Source organism: Drosophila innubila, chromosome X (assembly GCF_004354385.1).
Source record: "Drosophila innubila isolate TH190305 chromosome X, UK_Dinn_1.0, whole genome shotgun sequence".
Lineage (NCBI taxonomy): Eukaryota > Metazoa > Arthropoda > Insecta > Diptera > Drosophilidae > Drosophila > Drosophila innubila.
This window is the reverse complement of record NC_047626.1, coordinates 29,473,411-29,490,731: the sequence shown is the minus strand read 5'-3', so window position 1 is coordinate 29,490,731 and position 17,321 is coordinate 29,473,411. Positions and strand designations below refer to the sequence as shown.

The window sequence follows — 17,321 nt, the reverse complement described above, 5'->3', positions numbered from 1 at the left end:
ATATCGATGTATCGATATTTGGAAGTATAGTCTGGCAGCCCTGTAATTTATCGCTGTATCGATATTCTCTAGCATTTGTCTTGGACTCTGTTTCGTGTTTCGGTCTAAAGCACATTTTCATTTTCATTTTTCTCATTAATAAATAGAAATTGCAAACAAATAGAGCGAATTTAGCAGTCGCAACAATTTGTTTGCCGTGCAAACGTAATAACTTATAAAAAAAAAAAACAGTTAAGTTAAAACATTGTTACAAAAGTGTTTTAAAAAAGGGCATCAAAAGTTGCAAGCATCTCCAATCGCCAACTAATAATCATCAACGTTCGAGATTCTAGAATGTGTAAGTGAATAGTGCACAAACAGAAACTGCAACGCTCCGCAAGAATTATAAAATAATTGCCAACAGCAGCTGCAGGCGCAGCAATCAAAGAAAAATTTAGCCGTCGATTTAGTTGCTTCTGATTGTGTTGGAGGCATCCGCATCGCTCAACAGTTTCGTCTCGTTTTGTGCGGGAGCGAGCGAGAAGCAACATGCTGACTCCCCAATATAACAACAACGACAACGAAAGTAAAATTTCACCCAAATTTGTTTGTTTTTGCTGGTTTGCCTTTGCCTTTGCCTTTGCCCACCAATTGAGGTGCTACTCGTACAAAAGCTGGATAAACATGTTTTTGTTGTTGCTGCCTCTTATTTATATTTTTTTCTGCTTTGTAACCCTTTGTGTTAGTTTGTTTAGATTTGAGGCATCAGCACTCAGGGCGCCGGCTTTCGCGAAAGTTTAACAACGGCATATTGCTCTCCTTCCATTTCTCCCCGTTCCTTCATTGCTTGTCGTATGTGTGTGTGTTTTTACGTGTCTTCATGTCTGCGCGCATGTGTATGTGTGTGTGTATATGCCGTTAAACTGGTTTAATTGCACTCTGCAACATTCGCTTCTCATTCGTCTCTGCGGTTTGCGCTATTGCTTAGCTCTTTTACAATCGAGATAAAAAGCAATCTGGCAAATATTTTCCAATTTAGTTTATCTGACAATCCCTACAAGATCATACATACATAAATACAGTCAGACATCCATATGTACCCATAGCTGTATATGGTTCTTATCACTACTTGCACTTATTTTTACTCTTCTTTGTTGTGCAGTGTTGCCAAGCGATTTTTAAAATAAATAAAAGAGTTATTTTGGACACACTGACACAACGCACTCATACATATGCGCACTCATGACATCTAACAAAACAAAAGTCTTGCGTGGGTGGTTGGGTTGGGGGTTGAGGGGGAACCACATTTTCCGCTGCGCTGCTGTCGGTGTATAACTGTGAAAAACAAAGCAAATGGCAAAAAGTGAACACTCATTGCTCCAAAGTGCAAGACGCACACACAGCAAAGTTAATAAGCTGCAGCTGTTAACGCCGCGCATAATTCAATTTTCTTTTATGCGCAGCGGTTTCGGTTTTTTTGACCACGCCTTCAGTTTCCAAGACATCTTACAAAAGAAAGTATTGCCGATAAGATTCCTTATAGATAAATACATATGTAATTTTGTATAGAGTAGCTCACTGTTTGGTTTTTCTTACTTAATTTAAATATATACATGTACTATATGTATGATGTACAGTATGTCAACTAATTGTTTGCAAATTTAAAAAACACCCACAAATTCAACTTTATCTTACAAATTTTGTGTTATAGGACCTTTTTTTATTTATTTTTTTTTTTTTAGGTCTGTATATTAATGTATTACTTATAGATAAAACCAAAAAATTAACAAAAATAAGTCTTATAACAAAAATACCACAAGAAATCACTGCGGACGGCAGTTTGCGCTAGTGACGGAAGCAGCACGAAGGGTGCGAAAGGCGACTAGCAATATATACAGCTAATATGTTAAATTGCCACGACTGTCCGATTAGAGTCATATACCGATCGATAGGTTTAGTCCTAACTAACAAAATGGCATACTAAAAATTTTGCCAACTCACCTGGTTCATGAGATAAGGGGTGTAAGTGGGAAAGGAAAAATTTTTATGATTGCAGCTAATGGCGCCGTTGGGGCCTATTGATAAAATTTATTTTTTTTTAAATTCTAATTAAAAATACGCGTCGATTAATACCTCGTTCACCAAAATCCGATAGCTGGCTCAAAATTTAAATAAATTTGAAAATTTTAGTGGACTTCTCAAAATGAAATGAAAAGTCAGTTTATTTGTCTGTTTGCATAAAAGCGCTAAAGAAGTTTAGATGTAATGATGGGGATTTATTCCTATTCGAAAATCTAGAAATGTTTGTTCTAAGACTTTTTGAAAAAAACCGCTAGTTTAGCGAGAAACGCTAAATCCCGCTAAAAATTAAACCTCAACAGTTTCCAAACTATAGAAGCTACAGATATGTTTTATATATCATTGGAAAGGTGTGTTTGAGGGCTTTTAGGCGTACCTTAAAACTTTTTTAAGTAAAAAACCTCTACACGAGGTAAAAGTCTAGTGGTGAAGCAATTTATAGCTCCAAAATTTCTGATATCCAATTTTGTGACAAACAAAATTCAGTTTAATATAAAAACAAAAATATAAATTAATAAAAAAAAAATAAACGAAAATTGGCAATTGGCAATTGCCCGAAAATCGAAATAACCTTATTTGAAAATTATTTATAAAGATTAGGGTACCCACTCGGAGCACAAGTAACAAAAGTGCTTTAATTAAAGCATTTGTATTTCTTGTGTTATTTTTGTTATTTGACTTATTTTTGTTAGTTTTTTTGGTTTTATCTATAAGTTATACATCAATATACAGATCTGCAAAGAAAATATTTTCAAAAAAAGTGCCCACACCACAAAATTTGTAAGTTAATGTTGCATTTGAGTGTCTTTTTTTATTTTGCAAAAAAATTAGTTGACATACTGTATATAAATCAAGGGGTCTACGCCCCCTGCTTGCTTCGCTCGCGGTGAGGTGTGAAATGTCTACAGTTGAGCCACTCGACAGTTTTTTGCTCGCCACTTACATCTTTACAGTCGTTTTATTTAAATAAATGATTCATTTAAGTCTTATCACATCCATCGATTTTGTAGAATGAACTTACGTAAATTTTGTAGTATGGAAGGTATACAGATTTTTTAAAAATTTATTTTCAAGAATTATGCGTAAATGCAATATTATATCCAGGTCTGTCATTGCAAGAAAATATTATTTCATTATTTTGAAAAATATTGCACCACCGAGACTTGCTAATATTAATAGAGTATCGACTTTCTTTTATAAGATTTATAAATAGGAATACCGAAAACTGTATGGAATGAAGAGATTTGTTATAAAGAAGAACAGATCATATCTTAAAGATGGGGATCCTTAAGCTGAACAAAATCCAATAGAGAAAAATTCTGATGTGAGACAATAAAGAAATGGCGCATGTCATAATTTTGTATAAGGATCCGGACTCAACATACGTTTTATATCTACTAACAAAATTTCTAGAATGTCCGAAACTTGTATGTAAAATAATATTCGCTGTGAGAACTTGATCACTATTCAAACTACAGTATCTTACATATTGCATTTTTGAAGATAAGTATGACATATTTAATCGTAATAATAAATATGTATCAAATTATAGGCACATTTTGCGTTCGTAAATAAATTACATAAATCAACAATTTCGATCATTGGAGTCCCTGAAATCGAGATCATATTTGGGGAAAAAATGTTTATGCGTATGTACTCGTTACTATCTATCTAGTGTGATTTGTCCAATAAATCTAAAAAGTAATTGTATTAGCTTTTAAAAAACTTACGGTGTATCGGTTTACCCGCTCAATGAAGCTTCAACAGGTGGCGAAAGCAGCTGCAACTGCAAGTAAAAATGCAGTTCCAAATGGAGTATATGACAATTGCAATACCCTTACCGATGTAATTTCAGCTGACAACAATATCATCCCAGGAGGCGGCAACAGCAGCAGCAATAACAACACCGGCGCCAGCCATATCGGTTTTAAAGATGCAAGCAGTAGCGCCATAACGGAGGAGCTACTTAAGAAATGGCGTGAGAATTTTTATAGCGAACCGAAGAATCTGCTGGCGCAGAATGTCTGCTCCCGGGTAGATCCCTTCGATGTGTGCCTGTCCCGCAAGGCACTGGAGACGACCAATCATGTGTTCAACTACAAGGTGGAAACGGAGGGCAAACCGATTACCAATCAACGCAGCTCGGGACGCTGCTGGCTGTTTGCAGCACTCAATTGCATACGCCTGCCCTTCATGAAAAACTACAATCTGGATGAATTTGAGTTCTCTCAAGCGTTCCTCTTTTACTGGGACAAAATCGAGCGATGCAACTATTTTCTCAACAATATCGTGAAAACGGCACAACGCGGCGAGAAGGTTGATGGCCGATTGGTATCGTTTTTGCTGCTCGATCCCACCTCTGATGGCGGACAGTGGGATATGCTGGTCAATCTAATAATCAAACACGGTCTAATGCCAAAGAAATGTTTTCCAGAGAGCTTTAGCTGCGAGTCCAGCATACGTCTAAATGCCATACTGAAGAGCAAGGTAAAAGAAAAACAAAAATAACAATAACGTAATTAATTGACCAACTAATGTTCCATCATCTTGTTGTTTGCAGCTGCGCGAATATGCGCGCCACTTGCGAGTGTTGTTGGAACGACAGCCAAGTGAGCAGGAAATTGCCAGCAAGATACAGGAACAAATGGCCGAGATTTACAAAGTGGTTGGCATTTGCTTGGGCATTCCAGCCGAAACTTTCACCTGGGAGTACTATGACAAATCAAAGAACTATCAGTCAATTGGGCCAATCAGTTCTCTAGAGTTCTACGAGCGTTATGTAAAACCGCATTTCAATGTCGAGGACAAGGTGTGCCTCGTTACCGATCCGCGTCCTACTAGCAGCTACGATCAAGCCTACACGGTCGACTGTTTAGGTAATGTAGTCGGCGGTCGACCTGTCCTATACAACAATCAGTCCGTCGAACTATTGCTGGCCATGGTCACAAAATCGTTGAAAGCGGGTGAGGCTGTCTGGTTTGGCTGTGAGGTTAGCAAGCGTTTCGCCTCCAAGCAAGGCATTGAGGATGTTGATGTGTAAGTAACATCTGCAAGTCTCTTTATATAATATATCTTAGCTTGACAAATAGGTAGATTTTATTTAATTATAATATTTTTACAAACATGCACTTTTGGGTCGAAAATGTGTAATATTTGAATACCAAGAACATGTTCCAGCTTATCATTAAACAAAAAAGGCCAGCTAGTCCATCATATATTCAACTTTATTGTATGTATTAGCTCTTTTGTTGTCATTTATCAGTTTATCAGTACAGTTTTAATTATTACCTGTGCCTGCTGAAGATAAGCAAAATAGTGTACTATAGCTTTGTCATAACTCCAAAATACGAATTTTAATTTTATAATACAGAAATATTCTTGACATTCTAATCTATATTGGGTAAAGTTTCATATTTATGTCTTGTATATCTTTCATGTGAAAGCCTAGTTTTTTTTACTGCAAGGTGGTGCTAAACAAAAAATGTTAAAATCGTTTTTCGCGAAACGCCGTTTTTTGAGTTATGACTGTCTTAAATGAGCGATATATTATTGGTCAGTATCAACAGCTGAGTCGATTTAGTTCTGTCCGACTGTCAGTCTGTATAACTATGTGCATCTGATAGTTAAAGCTAGAGAGCCATAATTTCGTAAGTACGATATGTTTCTGAATAACATAAATACATAAATCAAATGTGTTTCGAGTTAGGGATACCACGTGCGAGTTCAAAGACGTAGACATGATGAATATGAAGAGGGGGATGATGTGTCAGAAATTGCTGTTATTAATATACTGTGTATTTTTTGTAGAGTGGATTAGGTTAAACAAAAGTTATTTGACAATCTAATATTTTTATCTAATTAAGTGATCGCATTTCTTTTAGATCAAATTTAACAACTATTGTGTTTTTTTATTTTTGAAAAATTTATAAAATAACAAACCCCAGCTATTTATGATCTTTAGACTCCTCGAATAGTTCCAAAACTGGTGAAAACAGAACACTTGCAAAGAGCAACTCTGCTATCCTGATCCTTTTTCACAATAAAGGATTCCTTTCCACTATTTTAATGTTCCCTTTTGGAATAAAATACATGTTTCATAATTCTCTAGAATCCTTATAATTTTAAATACTTTACCTGGCTACGTCCGATAATATACTTAAAATGGGTATGAAAGAGTATTTTAAAGTCAAGCATTTAAGTTACTATATTTATAATAATTAAATCTTATTTTAACTTTGACATATAGTATGTGTATAATTTTGTTATTTGTCTCACTTCCGTTTCTGGATGGTGCTCTGTCTCTTTTTATAATTATTAAATCTTATTTTAACATTGACATACATATGTATATAATCTTGTTCTTTGTCTCACTTCCACCTCTGGGTGGTGCACTGTCTCTTTTATTTTCATGTACAGCCACGATTTCAAGCTGGTCTTCGACATCGATATACAAACAACATTCTCCAAAGCGGATCGTCTTATCTATGGTGAATCAGCTATGACGCATGCCATGGTCTTTACTGCCGTCTCTGTAGATGTAAGTGCAACTTTGTTATTGCCATGACCATTTTGTAATTTGATTATTTTCTTTCCTATCCAATGACAGAAAAACGGCGTTGCGCATAAGCTGCGTGTAGAGAACTCCTGGGGTGAAGATCGTGGTGAAAAGGGCTATCTGGTCATGTGCGCCGATTGGTTTAGGGAGTTCGGCTTCGAGGTGGTTGTCGATAAGAAGTATGTGCCCGAGGATGTGATGCGTGTCTTTGACATGGATCCTATTGTACTGCCTGCCTGGGATCCCATGGGCACGCTGGCACAGTAAATGGCTTTCAGCCAAATGGAAAAGCTTTACAATAACAACAATAACAATAACAACAAGTTAGCACTACAAGCAATAATCCGCAAATTTCAAGTTATATGTTAAATTTTGGCCATAATATTATGTCAAATTTTTAGCCAGTTTTCTATTATATTCAACTTTTTTTTTGTTTTAAATATATGTGTATATGTTATATGTATATTATATATATACATATATATGTATAATTGTGTATATATATATGCATATACATATAAATATATAAATATCTTTGGTCTGCTAATAATATGCATTAAAATGGCTGTCAAATGAAACAAAGTAAACACACACACACATCCATCCATCCACGAATGTTCTTTATGCCACAAAAATCAGTCTCTGGACTTTTATCCATATAATGAAGCGAAGAAGGTAACTACTGGAAACAGGAAATAACTCTATATGAAACAAAACAAAAAACATTAAGAAATTGCTAAATGTTTTGTTACGCTGTTTTTCACTTTGTGCCTGTTATGTTCCGAGTTGATATAGCGAATAAGTCAAGATTCGTTCCAAAGTAATAGTCCAAATATACTAGATTACGCAGCGTCGATTTCCCGCTTGTTACCCAAGTCAACACATTTCTGGCATTGTCAATCTACAATTGACCCCCGATCCCACTAGGATACGTAGTTGGCATCCAAATTGATAGCCTAATGTGATTAATTTCACCTGTGAATTTTCGGTTCATGTTTAAATCAAACATTTTAAAAAATGAGTCTGTACGACTTAAGTTTAAAGTTGTTTTTTTTTATGTAAAACAGCCATCCTAAATTTAAACTTTATAAAATATTAATATGGATGTATATGGTGTTCAGAAATAACATCTGCGGTAACTTGTTTCACACTCAACCAATTTGAATTATGAGAAACAACACTTAGTTTGATTGTAGTTTCACTAAATAAAGTCGAGAAGCTGCTCTGATTAATACTTTTATTGATTATCTTCTAATTATAAGACGAGCTTGTATCAGAAATCAAATGAAAACTTATGAAAGTACTTTCTTCAACCAATTTCACATTTCGCAATTTATTATTGCTCAAACTTTATTATCTAGTTTTATTTTAGCCGAATCTCTTCGCTTCATTACATTAAATTGAAATTATTAAAGGCAGTTGAGAACATATATTTGAAAAGAACTGAACAACTTAATATTTATGTTAATTTATGGATGTGTCTGTAGCCATATGTATACATACATACTCGTGACGTCAATTCTTTTTTTGTTAGCATATTAATTAATCTACATATACAACTATTTGCATAGAAACAAAACTGCGTAGTTTAAGTACAAAATTTGGATGTTCTGAAATGAGGATGAGAACGTTGTGCGTGTTTTGGTGCCGGCACAGCAAGTGCAGTTGAAATGTTAAAATGCATTTGATACGTACATATACACACATACAATATTAAATAAAAATAATGTATATTGAATGCATATTTTGAATTTCTAAATTGTATATTTTGCAGCTTAAAGACTATCGGTTAACCAAGAACAATTCCATTTTATGCATAAACCTAATCCAACATCAAACAGATTGAATGTACATACGTATATTTATATATATATCAGTAAGGGTGCTCCAATTCTCGACGACTCCTGCGCTCCTCATACTCAAATCGCAGACGCAGCCAAATCCCGAGGCACATGCGCATTAGGCGCTGGTCGAACTCCTTGTGCTGGAGCGCAAATCGGTATTGGGTGCGGATTAGATGCTTGGCCTGGCGCAGTTGGCCGCGCTGGATTAACGATATGCTGTAGTATAGCTTGCAACGCGCTTGCAGGAACGGATCACCCAGACGCAGACCAATCGTCAGCTGTTGCAGCGAGATTTTGCCAGCCGTCTCGGCCTGTAAATGTTAAATACTGTGTTTGTGTAGGCATTAGTGTACTTGGTGTTATTGTTCTGTTTCACTTACACATCTCTCAAACTGTTCGCCCAGTGCTGAGAAGCCGCCACCTAGTGTGGAAAGCCAGGACATCAAGTGCTCAACTTCAATGTGTTCCCATATTGTATGGGCCAACATATCCGACCACTTGTAGTCGATTGTGTCGCGCTCTGGCGGACACAATGCTAACCATAACAGCTGAACGCCATGCTCACGCTCTAGCCTTTCACTCAGCACCTTCTGTTGGAGCAGCTCACGCAGCCAGTAGTTGGCAGTGATGGCATCTAGCTGCAATGGCAGTCGACGTACGAAGTTATCCTTACCCTTGCCGGCGTCACCAGCCGCTTGCTGAATTGACCTACGATTGTAGTAGTGGCGGTGTTGCCAATAGTCACAGACACACACCATTAGTGTCATGTTCTGATTTCCTTGTGTGATGCAGTTTGAATTAATATGGCAGCTGAGCACATAAGGCACAGCGAAATAATCGTGTTACAAGTTTTACGCTACTTTACATATATGCATCTTTGTTGTGCCACCTGATTCTATAAGTACTTTATACAGTCTGGCAACGCCTGCGATGATAAGACACGATATATCGATAACTTTCCTACTTCGATTGCTCCAACAAGAGCTGCGGATGAGATTGGCAAAAAAAAAAATATAATAAGGGCATTCCATAAACGGATTTTAATATGATATTGATTTCAATTTATATATGCAAATCTGGCGGATTTTCCCACTGTGAAGAAGGCCGATTAGCTTGCGGATCCTATTATAAAGCCCACACAGCAAAAATATAATGTTTAAACAATTGTTACACATTTTTGAATGTAATTTTCATATTACATGTTTTGTTATAATTTTTTTTTAATAAACGTAAAAAAACAATCAGACAATATGCGTCCTTTCTGCTTTCAAAGATACAAATTAATTTGTAAAAACCCATGATCTCGAAAATATGGTATAAGAGCTAGAGCAACCAAATTTCGTGTTAACACTTTATACCAAAATTTATTTTTGTTGTAACACCAAATCCATTTTTTTTTTTGTAACTTTTACTAAATCCAGTTTTCTGACAGCCCAGATGAGAAAAAACAACTTTAAAAATGTTCAGTGTTATTTTTTTTTTCTAATATTTAATATCTTTAATATAAATAAAAGAAACAGATTTAAGATTCGTAGCACAGAAGTCTTCGCGATGGGTGCTGATCGAATAATGAAGTTTGAAAATATTGAACGTGACCGAAGCAATAGATTATTAAAGCAAACAGAACTTGAAAGTATGCACAAACAACAATTAGACAGACGGATGATAGTGTACAATAGCCATGCGCTTGATACCCGTATTCTCAGCTCGTATCCTACTTCAACATTTTTCGTATATCAAATTTTTCAGACGATTGCAGTGGGTATTAGAATTTTGAGAAGAAATATGTAATGCATTAAAAGAGGCGGGGCATCCCCCCAAATTTATATATTTTTAAATGGACATGTCCGTCTGTCCATTGTCACATCATACTTTGTAATTGTTTTTGCAAACACGTTAATTTAAAACCTTGTCACTTTAAAAGTATTTCATTGATTCACCTGCTCGATTTTTATTAGGAAATGGGACAGACCTGAAGATAATATACCCTTATTGTTGAAAAATGTTTACATTTTTACGAATGAGTATATAGGCTATATATTTACACATAAGTAATATGTGTACGCGAAGAAAATATCACCTTAATTTACTTGAAAGTTGCTTATATATGTACATATGTAGATAGCTGTGTGCTACTCCCTCGAACTAGTCATCCCCTATTTGGGTTATCTTCGCCACACACGGCAACAGTTATATGGCGATCGCGATAACGCTAACAATAAATTCTCCTAAAAGCGCGTCAATGCCGTTCGCGTTTATTAAAACTGTATTTTAGTTACTATCTGAGCTTCAGTCCGTACGGTCGTAGTGCGCTACAAAGAACTCGAGACTCGGGAATCGAACATAATTAAGAATACAAAATATACCTTGTGACAACTGTTGAAATACTCAATATGAAATTCTATTTGTTGGTGATTGTTGCTGTTGCCTTTTTGGCATATGTTAGTTCCGGTAAAGTTTTTTTGTGTTGCTGTTTTTTTTTCTTTAAATATAACTTATATAACTAAGGAAATTACTAGTGAAAATACCTTATATAATATTGAATTGCCAAAGTTCTTTTACAATTTTTTTTATAATCTGACTCGGTTTCTTATCATTGTTTAAACACACATACCTGCATACGTTGTATTTGGTTATAGTTCGATAACTGAGGGTTTTATTGTGCTCGAGTGTTTTGTTGTTGTACATATAACCGGCAAACACTTGGCTTACATATGTTTCGTTTTTTTACATTTTTTTTTTTACGTATGTATTCTATTTTATATATACTTGTATACAAATCAAAATTTATTTAAAATATACTCTAATTGTGCTTTGCTTTGAATGTAAGTGGACTTTTAATTAAAATCAGGCCTGTTCTTCTACTTACGGGAAGAATGAGTCATCAGTCGAGCCATGAGTCAAAGAAGATGATAGTATATACTAAAGATTCCGAAGTACACACATATCATATGTACATATCTACATGTGAAATAAATTTCGTGAATCATATTATAGAAGTATTTGTAAACAAGATAATGTACAGTTATTCGAAAGCTCGAAATCATTAAATTTGAGGTTGTTGTTACGAATTGAGAGTAATCAGTGTTAAAATTCCATTAGCAACTCAAAGAATGCAAAAGATAAGTGTTTAAATGGGTATATATGGTATATTAATACACTTTATAACAGATAAGCAGAATATACTAAAATAATAATGGTACTGTTCCATCTTCCTTTCGATTTCGGTACGCCTCAATATATTAATATATATCTCCCAAAACTCCATACATTTTTGGGAGATTTTCGGTTGGTTTCGTTTTCTGTGGCACCCCTGTATATATCCGTTTAAGAACACATACAAGCACACCCAGTAAATGTTGTATCCCACAAAAAAGCCCCTACACGAGGTAAAAGTCTAGTGACGAAAGCATATTCCAGCCCAAAATTTCTGATATTCAATTTGGTGACAAAAAAATAAAGTTTAATTTAAAAATATTAAATAATAATATAAATTATTAAAAAAAAAAAAAACACGAAAGTTGGTATTCTGCACTGTGCGCAAAAAGGGTGAGCTACCACGAACATAATAATTACTTCTTGCGCAGTGCCGATAGAATAGTTTGGTTAAGATATCTCAAAAAACAAACAACTTTTTCAAACTAAGACTTACTTTTCGATTGAGCGTCTCTGTTGCAGCTATATGTTATAGTAAACTGATTTTAACCAAATTTGGTCAGGATGTATAATACAAGCCCAGAGTCATATTATATCAGTTTAGTTCCGATATCTCAACAAACAAAAAACTTTTTCATACTAAAACTTAATTTTCGAAGCATCGTTCCTATGGCAGCTATATGATATAGTGGTTCGATCCAAAAATAAAAACAAAACTTGAACCAGGAACCTATATACCAAGTTTGAAGTCTCTAGCTCTTATGGTCTCTAAAATCGACGCGTTCAAACAGACGGACGGACGGACAGACACGGCTGTTGATCCTGATCAAGAATATATATGCTTTGGGGGTCTGCCACGCCCCCATTCTGCCAAACACATTATACCTATTTTTGCCCATTTTCATGAGCTCAGGGTATAAAATGAATAAATAAATTTCAGATGCGTTGCAGAAAGACACAACAAGTTTAGGTCAATTAAACTAGGTTAGGCCCGAATTTTCAAGAAACAAAACTAAACTATCTTTCAACACTGGCTTTTTCTGCAAAACAACCCAAAATGTTCTGGCAACACAGGTTATTTTTGTCGCGCAAAAGCTGTATGCTACATAGGTTTGCTGATATGCCACTTCATTGCTTTCATCTTTGAACTCTAAGTAATATGTATATATACACTTAATCGGTAAAAAAAAGGCGGAATTTTATTGACTACACTGAAAAAAAAGACCAAGTTCTAAAATCAAGAACATTCATCTTAAATATTTTGTTCTTAAAATAAGATTATTTTAAGACCAAATTACTAAAACTAAGATTATTAATCTAAAAAATCTTAATATAAGAATAAAAATCTTAAATTGTTAGGAAAGTATAAATACGTACTATTTCGTATCAAACAAATGATGGCACCGTGGCGCTCTGGTTAGAGAGGCCGCTTCAGTTGTGAAGCAATAGGCGGCGGTTCGAATCCCTCTCGTATCAAATTAAAATAACATTTATAAAATTACTAAAACAGAATAAAATATAAATAAATCAAAATTTAAAAATAAAAAAAAAAAATATTAATATAAAAAATAATTTTCATTTATTTTATTTTTTGAATTTAATTTTAAGAACATTTATTCTTAAAATAAGAACTTGGTCTTATTTAAAATGTTCTTAAAATCAAGATGTGTTCTCTTAATTCAAGAATTTGATGTTCTCGACGCAATTTTTAGACCAAAAATCTTAGTTCTGAGACCAAAATCTTGATTTTAGAACATTTTTTTTATCAGTGTAATGACTGCTCGATTTTCGATTTTACTCATTGTGTCGACAATGCAAAAGTGATCATGCTAAATTCCCGCCAAAATTACCAGGATTGACAGAACTTCCTAAAGCTTTTTCGGCCCTTATGGGTGGTTAAAAATGTGTTTGTTTGGTAAGACTGATTACTTATCAGTCAGCTCTCGTAAGTGTGCACGCTCCCGAGAGCAGTGTGTATTCATGAAAATACCGTTTCTTGTATTCTTGTAGAGGAACTCTTATTTTAATTCTAGAATCTAGAGACTTGAAGCTTTGTAAGTTCGTAAGTTGCCCTAAAACATAATTTTAATTTCACCCTATCAGACTCTGTGAAGAATCAGTTCTTTTTTTTTTTTTGTGACATAAATGCATGAATGAAATAAGTATATTTTGATGATAACCGTACAAAATGATTAATAATTAATGATTATATATGCCGGTTTTTCAATGTCTCCTTAAATTTTATCAAATAGATATTTTAAAATTTTACATTAATTTCTATACATTTTACGTCAAAATATCTGTGATATAGTTATCAAACTTAAATAGACCTTGAAAAACCGGCCCTATTTGTTTTTGTTTATATCTTTCACAAGATAAATGTAATACTCCACATAAACAGAAACCCCGATATAAGTATTGTGCTAAAAATACACATGAACAATGCATTACAATATTTTTAAATCGCGCTAATATGCAAAAAAAAAATTTTTATTTAAAATAATTATATGTACAGTAACACACATTAGCAATTTTCGTTATCCGGCGTAATCTTACTCGATCTTATCAACGAATCAGGAGTATGTTTAAATCAGGTTGTTCTTAAATATATTTCTATCAAAAACATTAAATACAACACAATACAAAAAATGTGTCTTGAATATGAATATTCTGCACATTTAATAGCACAGTATTATATAGTACAATATTATTAAAATGGCTCATACTCAAAAATGCACAAAGTTTTCAAGCAGAAAAAAGCCCTCCACGGTTAGCTGACTTTAATGGAAATGGTAACAAAATTTCAAAAATATTAAAAAGTATTTTTGGTGTTTTTGCCAAAAATAACGGAGTTTCTGTCCAATGTATCAAACTTGTATACAATTGTTGCGGCAGCCTAAAATGGAGTTCTATTTTATTTATCATTTGGATTGTTATGGCTCAATATGACAATTACGTGTCAATAAAATTAAATTGATAACAAATTGTTAATGATATCGAGATTATTTTTATGTCCATATTAAATTTATTTCTAAATTAAATTATAACTAAATTTGAACCAAAATGCTATATAAATAATTGAAAACATCATAACCAGTTAATGCCCTCAAGGAATGAATTATTTAACATAAAGTTTTTCACTTTTAATCAATACAACCGCTCCTTGAATGCTTAAATATTTATAAAACTACTACTGCTAGAAAAGTCATGTTAAATTTGAATATTTTTGAATCTTTAGTTCAAACTTTGATGTGTTATCTTTCTATGGCAAATAAATACGAGTATTTATAGTGCATGCGCGTGTGCAAATATGTACAAACATATAAGTTTGCATAAGTATTTATGTATATAAATGAGAAGTTACATTTTTTTATAAACTTTGTGGCTAATATACATACAGTTTGTTAACAAAGTGTTTTGACTTATTGTTTGAGATTTTTATTTAATTTCTTATTTTATCATTCTTGGTTCTTAATTTACTTTTTTTTTTGCCAAAACACTTTCTGGACCAACTGTGTTTATTTGTTAATTAAGAATTCAATGTGATGTCTTTGAGATACCCTGTAGATTTAAAAAATAAATAGCAAAGTTAAAAAATCAATATATTCAGTAGATTTTTACTACTTAAAATTACCGTACTTATATGTGTTTAACCATTTGCTTTTGTCATTTTATAGAGGGATGCGTACAATGCCACTCGAAGACTAATGTGCAGTGTGCCGTCGATCCAACATCCATTTTGGCCAAGGATTGCAAATCGAACGACGGACTGTGCTATGCACGAGTGCAGGGTATGTGCCAATGAAGTGATTAACTTAAAATTGGTAATCATACTATCTCCGATCTTTTCAGATGGATACACGATTCGTGGATGTGCCAGCGAGCTAGACAATAGCACACTGAGAGCATGCAACAATGAGTTGGAGTGTCAGGTGTGTAAGTTCTCCGAGGGCTGCAACCGTGTGCTCTTCCCACAACATCGCGCCCATTGCCTGCAGTGCTCCGGCAACTCAACCAACTCCACCTGCGCCACCGAATACAATGCCGCCATTAAAGTCTGTCCCATTTACCGTCTGGGTGACAAGTGCTTCATTCGCAACAGCCAGCGTCTGGCCGATGGCTCATTCCAACGCGGTTGCCTCAGCTCCGCTCAGGCCAACAAGCTGTGCATCAAGGACGGCAACTGTTTCACCTGTGATGGACGTGGCTGCAACGCCCTGAAGCCGGACAACGAGCTCATTCCGTTAGCTCGCGATGGCGCCGTCTCAGTCATCCTCTCGCTAGCATTGCTCATGGGTTGTGCCATTACCAGCTTGACTTTCTAAAGAGAACGAAGTCGGAAGCGGTTAATTGCCAGCTTCAAGCGGCGACTGCTGAGCATCGAACGACATTTTTAATTTGTATTTTTATTTACAATTTGCATATGATCCTTTTTTTTTTTTTAGTAAAAAGAAAATAAAATAAAAATTAAGAAAACGACATTTTTAATTTGTGTTTGTTATTTACAATTTGCATATGATCCTTTTTTTAAGTAATGTAAAGTAAGTAATTAAGTAAAAAATTAAAAATCAACAAAATTTTTAATTTGTTTATTTACTTATATACAATTTGCATATGATCCGTGTTTTTAGTAAAAAGAAAACGAAATAAAAATTAAGAAAAAGAAGAAAATTTTTAATTTGTATTTGTATTTAAAATTTGCATATGACACTCATCTGCAGTAAAAAAAAAAAAAAAAAAGGAATTAAGAAAAACCAAATACATTTGTAAAATTTTTTTTCTAATTTATAGTACAATTTGCAAAAATAACGACATTTGTATTTCTTAACAATTTGCATATTATCCAGTTTTCTTTTTAGTAAAACAAAAATAATATGTAAAAAATTAAGAAAAACAAGCCAAACTGATGAAATTATCGCGCCTTTGATCTGCAACAACAAAGATTTCCTTTCTGAGTCACAACATTTTGTTGCCGAGTTTATGAGGTGCCATTGAGCTAACCACTTCCACTAGCCAGCCAGCCCGTCTAACGGTTGACATTTGATGCAACACATACACACATACACAGATACGCATACGCATACGCATACAAACTATAAATTTAGTATAGAAGTTGAGCCAAATGGAACCGGAAGCTGCGCCAATGGGGTGCATAAATTTATCAACGCCTCAAAACAAACGCTAGTCTCCCAATTGACTCTGAATGGGACAAATGCGGAAACAGTTTGCCAAGTATCCACAACATACATACATACACACACACACACACATGTATTTATACAAATACACTTACACATAATATATACATGTGAGAAAAGGAGATTAATGTGTTTAGTCAATATGCTTAGGTACAAGAACGCGCACATATACAAGAAGCTAATACATACGTTTATGTATACATATGTATATAGTAGTATACATATGCAAATAGGTACATACGAGTATGCTATTTAGATTTCTAATTGAACAAGTTGACATTTTTTTCTTATCAATTGTAATGCCCTACATTCTCATTTCGAACTTTGTTAATACATATAATCGTAAATCTAACGCATATACCGTTCTATCAATCCAGTTATGGAAAGGCTGCAGTCGAGTACACCATACTTTGAGAGACCCTGGACGTGTATTTTGAGATCCACGTTTATTTTGCGATTGTAGAGAATATCGGAAATACGATGTGTGCCAATATTCAGAGAAATTACAAT

The 17,321-nt window shown here is 34.3% G+C and overlaps 3 protein-coding genes and 1 long non-coding RNA gene across 6 annotated transcripts; 2 read left to right on the top strand and 2 right to left on the bottom strand.

Moving 5' to 3' along the window:
* Positions 1–44: 44 nt before the first annotated feature.
* LOC117794249 (bleomycin hydrolase) lies at positions 45–6,964 on the top strand. 3 transcript variants are annotated; one of them, XM_034634830.1, is made up of 6 exons: positions 3,673–3,707; positions 3,773–3,850; positions 3,914–4,545; positions 4,619–5,094; positions 6,475–6,595; positions 6,665–6,964. In XM_034634830.1, exons 1-6 carry the CDS (start codon positions 3,698–3,700, stop codon positions 6,878–6,880), a joined length of 1,533 nt encoding a protein of 510 aa, XP_034490721.1. In that variant the 5' UTR covers positions 3,673–3,697; the 3' UTR covers positions 6,881–6,964. The 3 variants fall into 3 exon arrangements, with proteins under 3 accessions (XP_034490723.1, XP_034490722.1, XP_034490721.1); XM_034634832.1 differs by lacking the exons at positions 3,673–3,707; positions 3,773–3,850 and adding an exon at positions 45–337; XM_034634831.1 differs by lacking the exons at positions 3,673–3,707; positions 3,773–3,850 and adding an exon at positions 437–565.
* On the bottom strand, positions 703–1,200 carry LOC117794253. The gene is made up of 2 exons (XR_004618402.1): positions 1,052–1,200; positions 703–995 (listed from the first exon to the last, which is right to left on the bottom strand). It is a non-coding gene; the product is annotated as an uncharacterized LOC117794253 (long non-coding RNA).
* A 952-nt stretch (positions 6,965–7,916) lies between the features above and the next one.
* LOC117794251 (uncharacterized protein F58A4.6) lies at positions 7,917–9,344 on the bottom strand. Its single transcript, XM_034634835.1, has 2 exons — positions 8,838–9,344; positions 7,917–8,768 (listed from the first exon to the last, which is right to left on the bottom strand). The coding sequence occupies exons 1-2, from the start codon at positions 9,222–9,224 to the stop codon at positions 8,487–8,489; spliced, it is 669 nt and encodes a 222-aa protein (XP_034490726.1). The 5' UTR covers positions 9,225–9,344; the 3' UTR covers positions 7,917–8,486.
* A 1,393-nt stretch (positions 9,345–10,737) lies between these two features.
* LOC117794252 lies at positions 10,738–16,055 on the top strand. The gene is made up of 3 exons (XM_034634836.1): positions 10,738–10,908; positions 15,291–15,404; positions 15,466–16,055. The coding sequence occupies exons 1-3, from the start codon at positions 10,851–10,853 to the stop codon at positions 15,936–15,938; spliced, it is 645 nt and encodes a 214-aa protein (XP_034490727.1). The 5' UTR covers positions 10,738–10,850; the 3' UTR covers positions 15,939–16,055.
* The last annotated feature ends 1,266 nt before the right edge of the window (positions 16,056–17,321 follow it).

Coding starts and splice junctions, on each gene's coding strand:
- LOC117794249 (XM_034634830.1), top strand. Junction 4,546..4,618: donor ATGCCATACTGAAGAGCAAG/GTAAAAGAAAAA, acceptor TGTTGTTTGCAG/CTGCGCGAATATGCGCGCCA. Junction 6,596..6,664: donor TTACTGCCGTCTCTGTAGAT/GTAAGTGCAACT, acceptor ATCCAATGACAG/AAAAACGGCGTTGCGCATAA.
- LOC117794251 (XM_034634835.1), bottom strand. CDS start 9,224: ATGACACTAATGGTGTGTGTCTGTGACTATTGGCAACACCGCCACTAC. Junction 8,769..8,837: donor GCGAACAGTTTGAGAGATGT/GTAAGTGAAACA, acceptor TAACATTTACAG/GCCGAGACGGCTGGCAAAAT.
- LOC117794252 (XM_034634836.1), top strand. CDS start 10,851: ATGAAATTCTATTTGTTGGTGATTGTTGCTGTTGCCTTTTTGGCATAT. Junction 10,909..15,290: donor TTTGGCATATGTTAGTTCCG/GTAAAGTTTTTT, acceptor GTCATTTTATAG/AGGGATGCGTACAATGCCAC. Junction 15,405..15,465: donor GTGCTATGCACGAGTGCAGG/GTATGTGCCAAT, acceptor CGATCTTTTCAG/ATGGATACACGATTCGTGGA.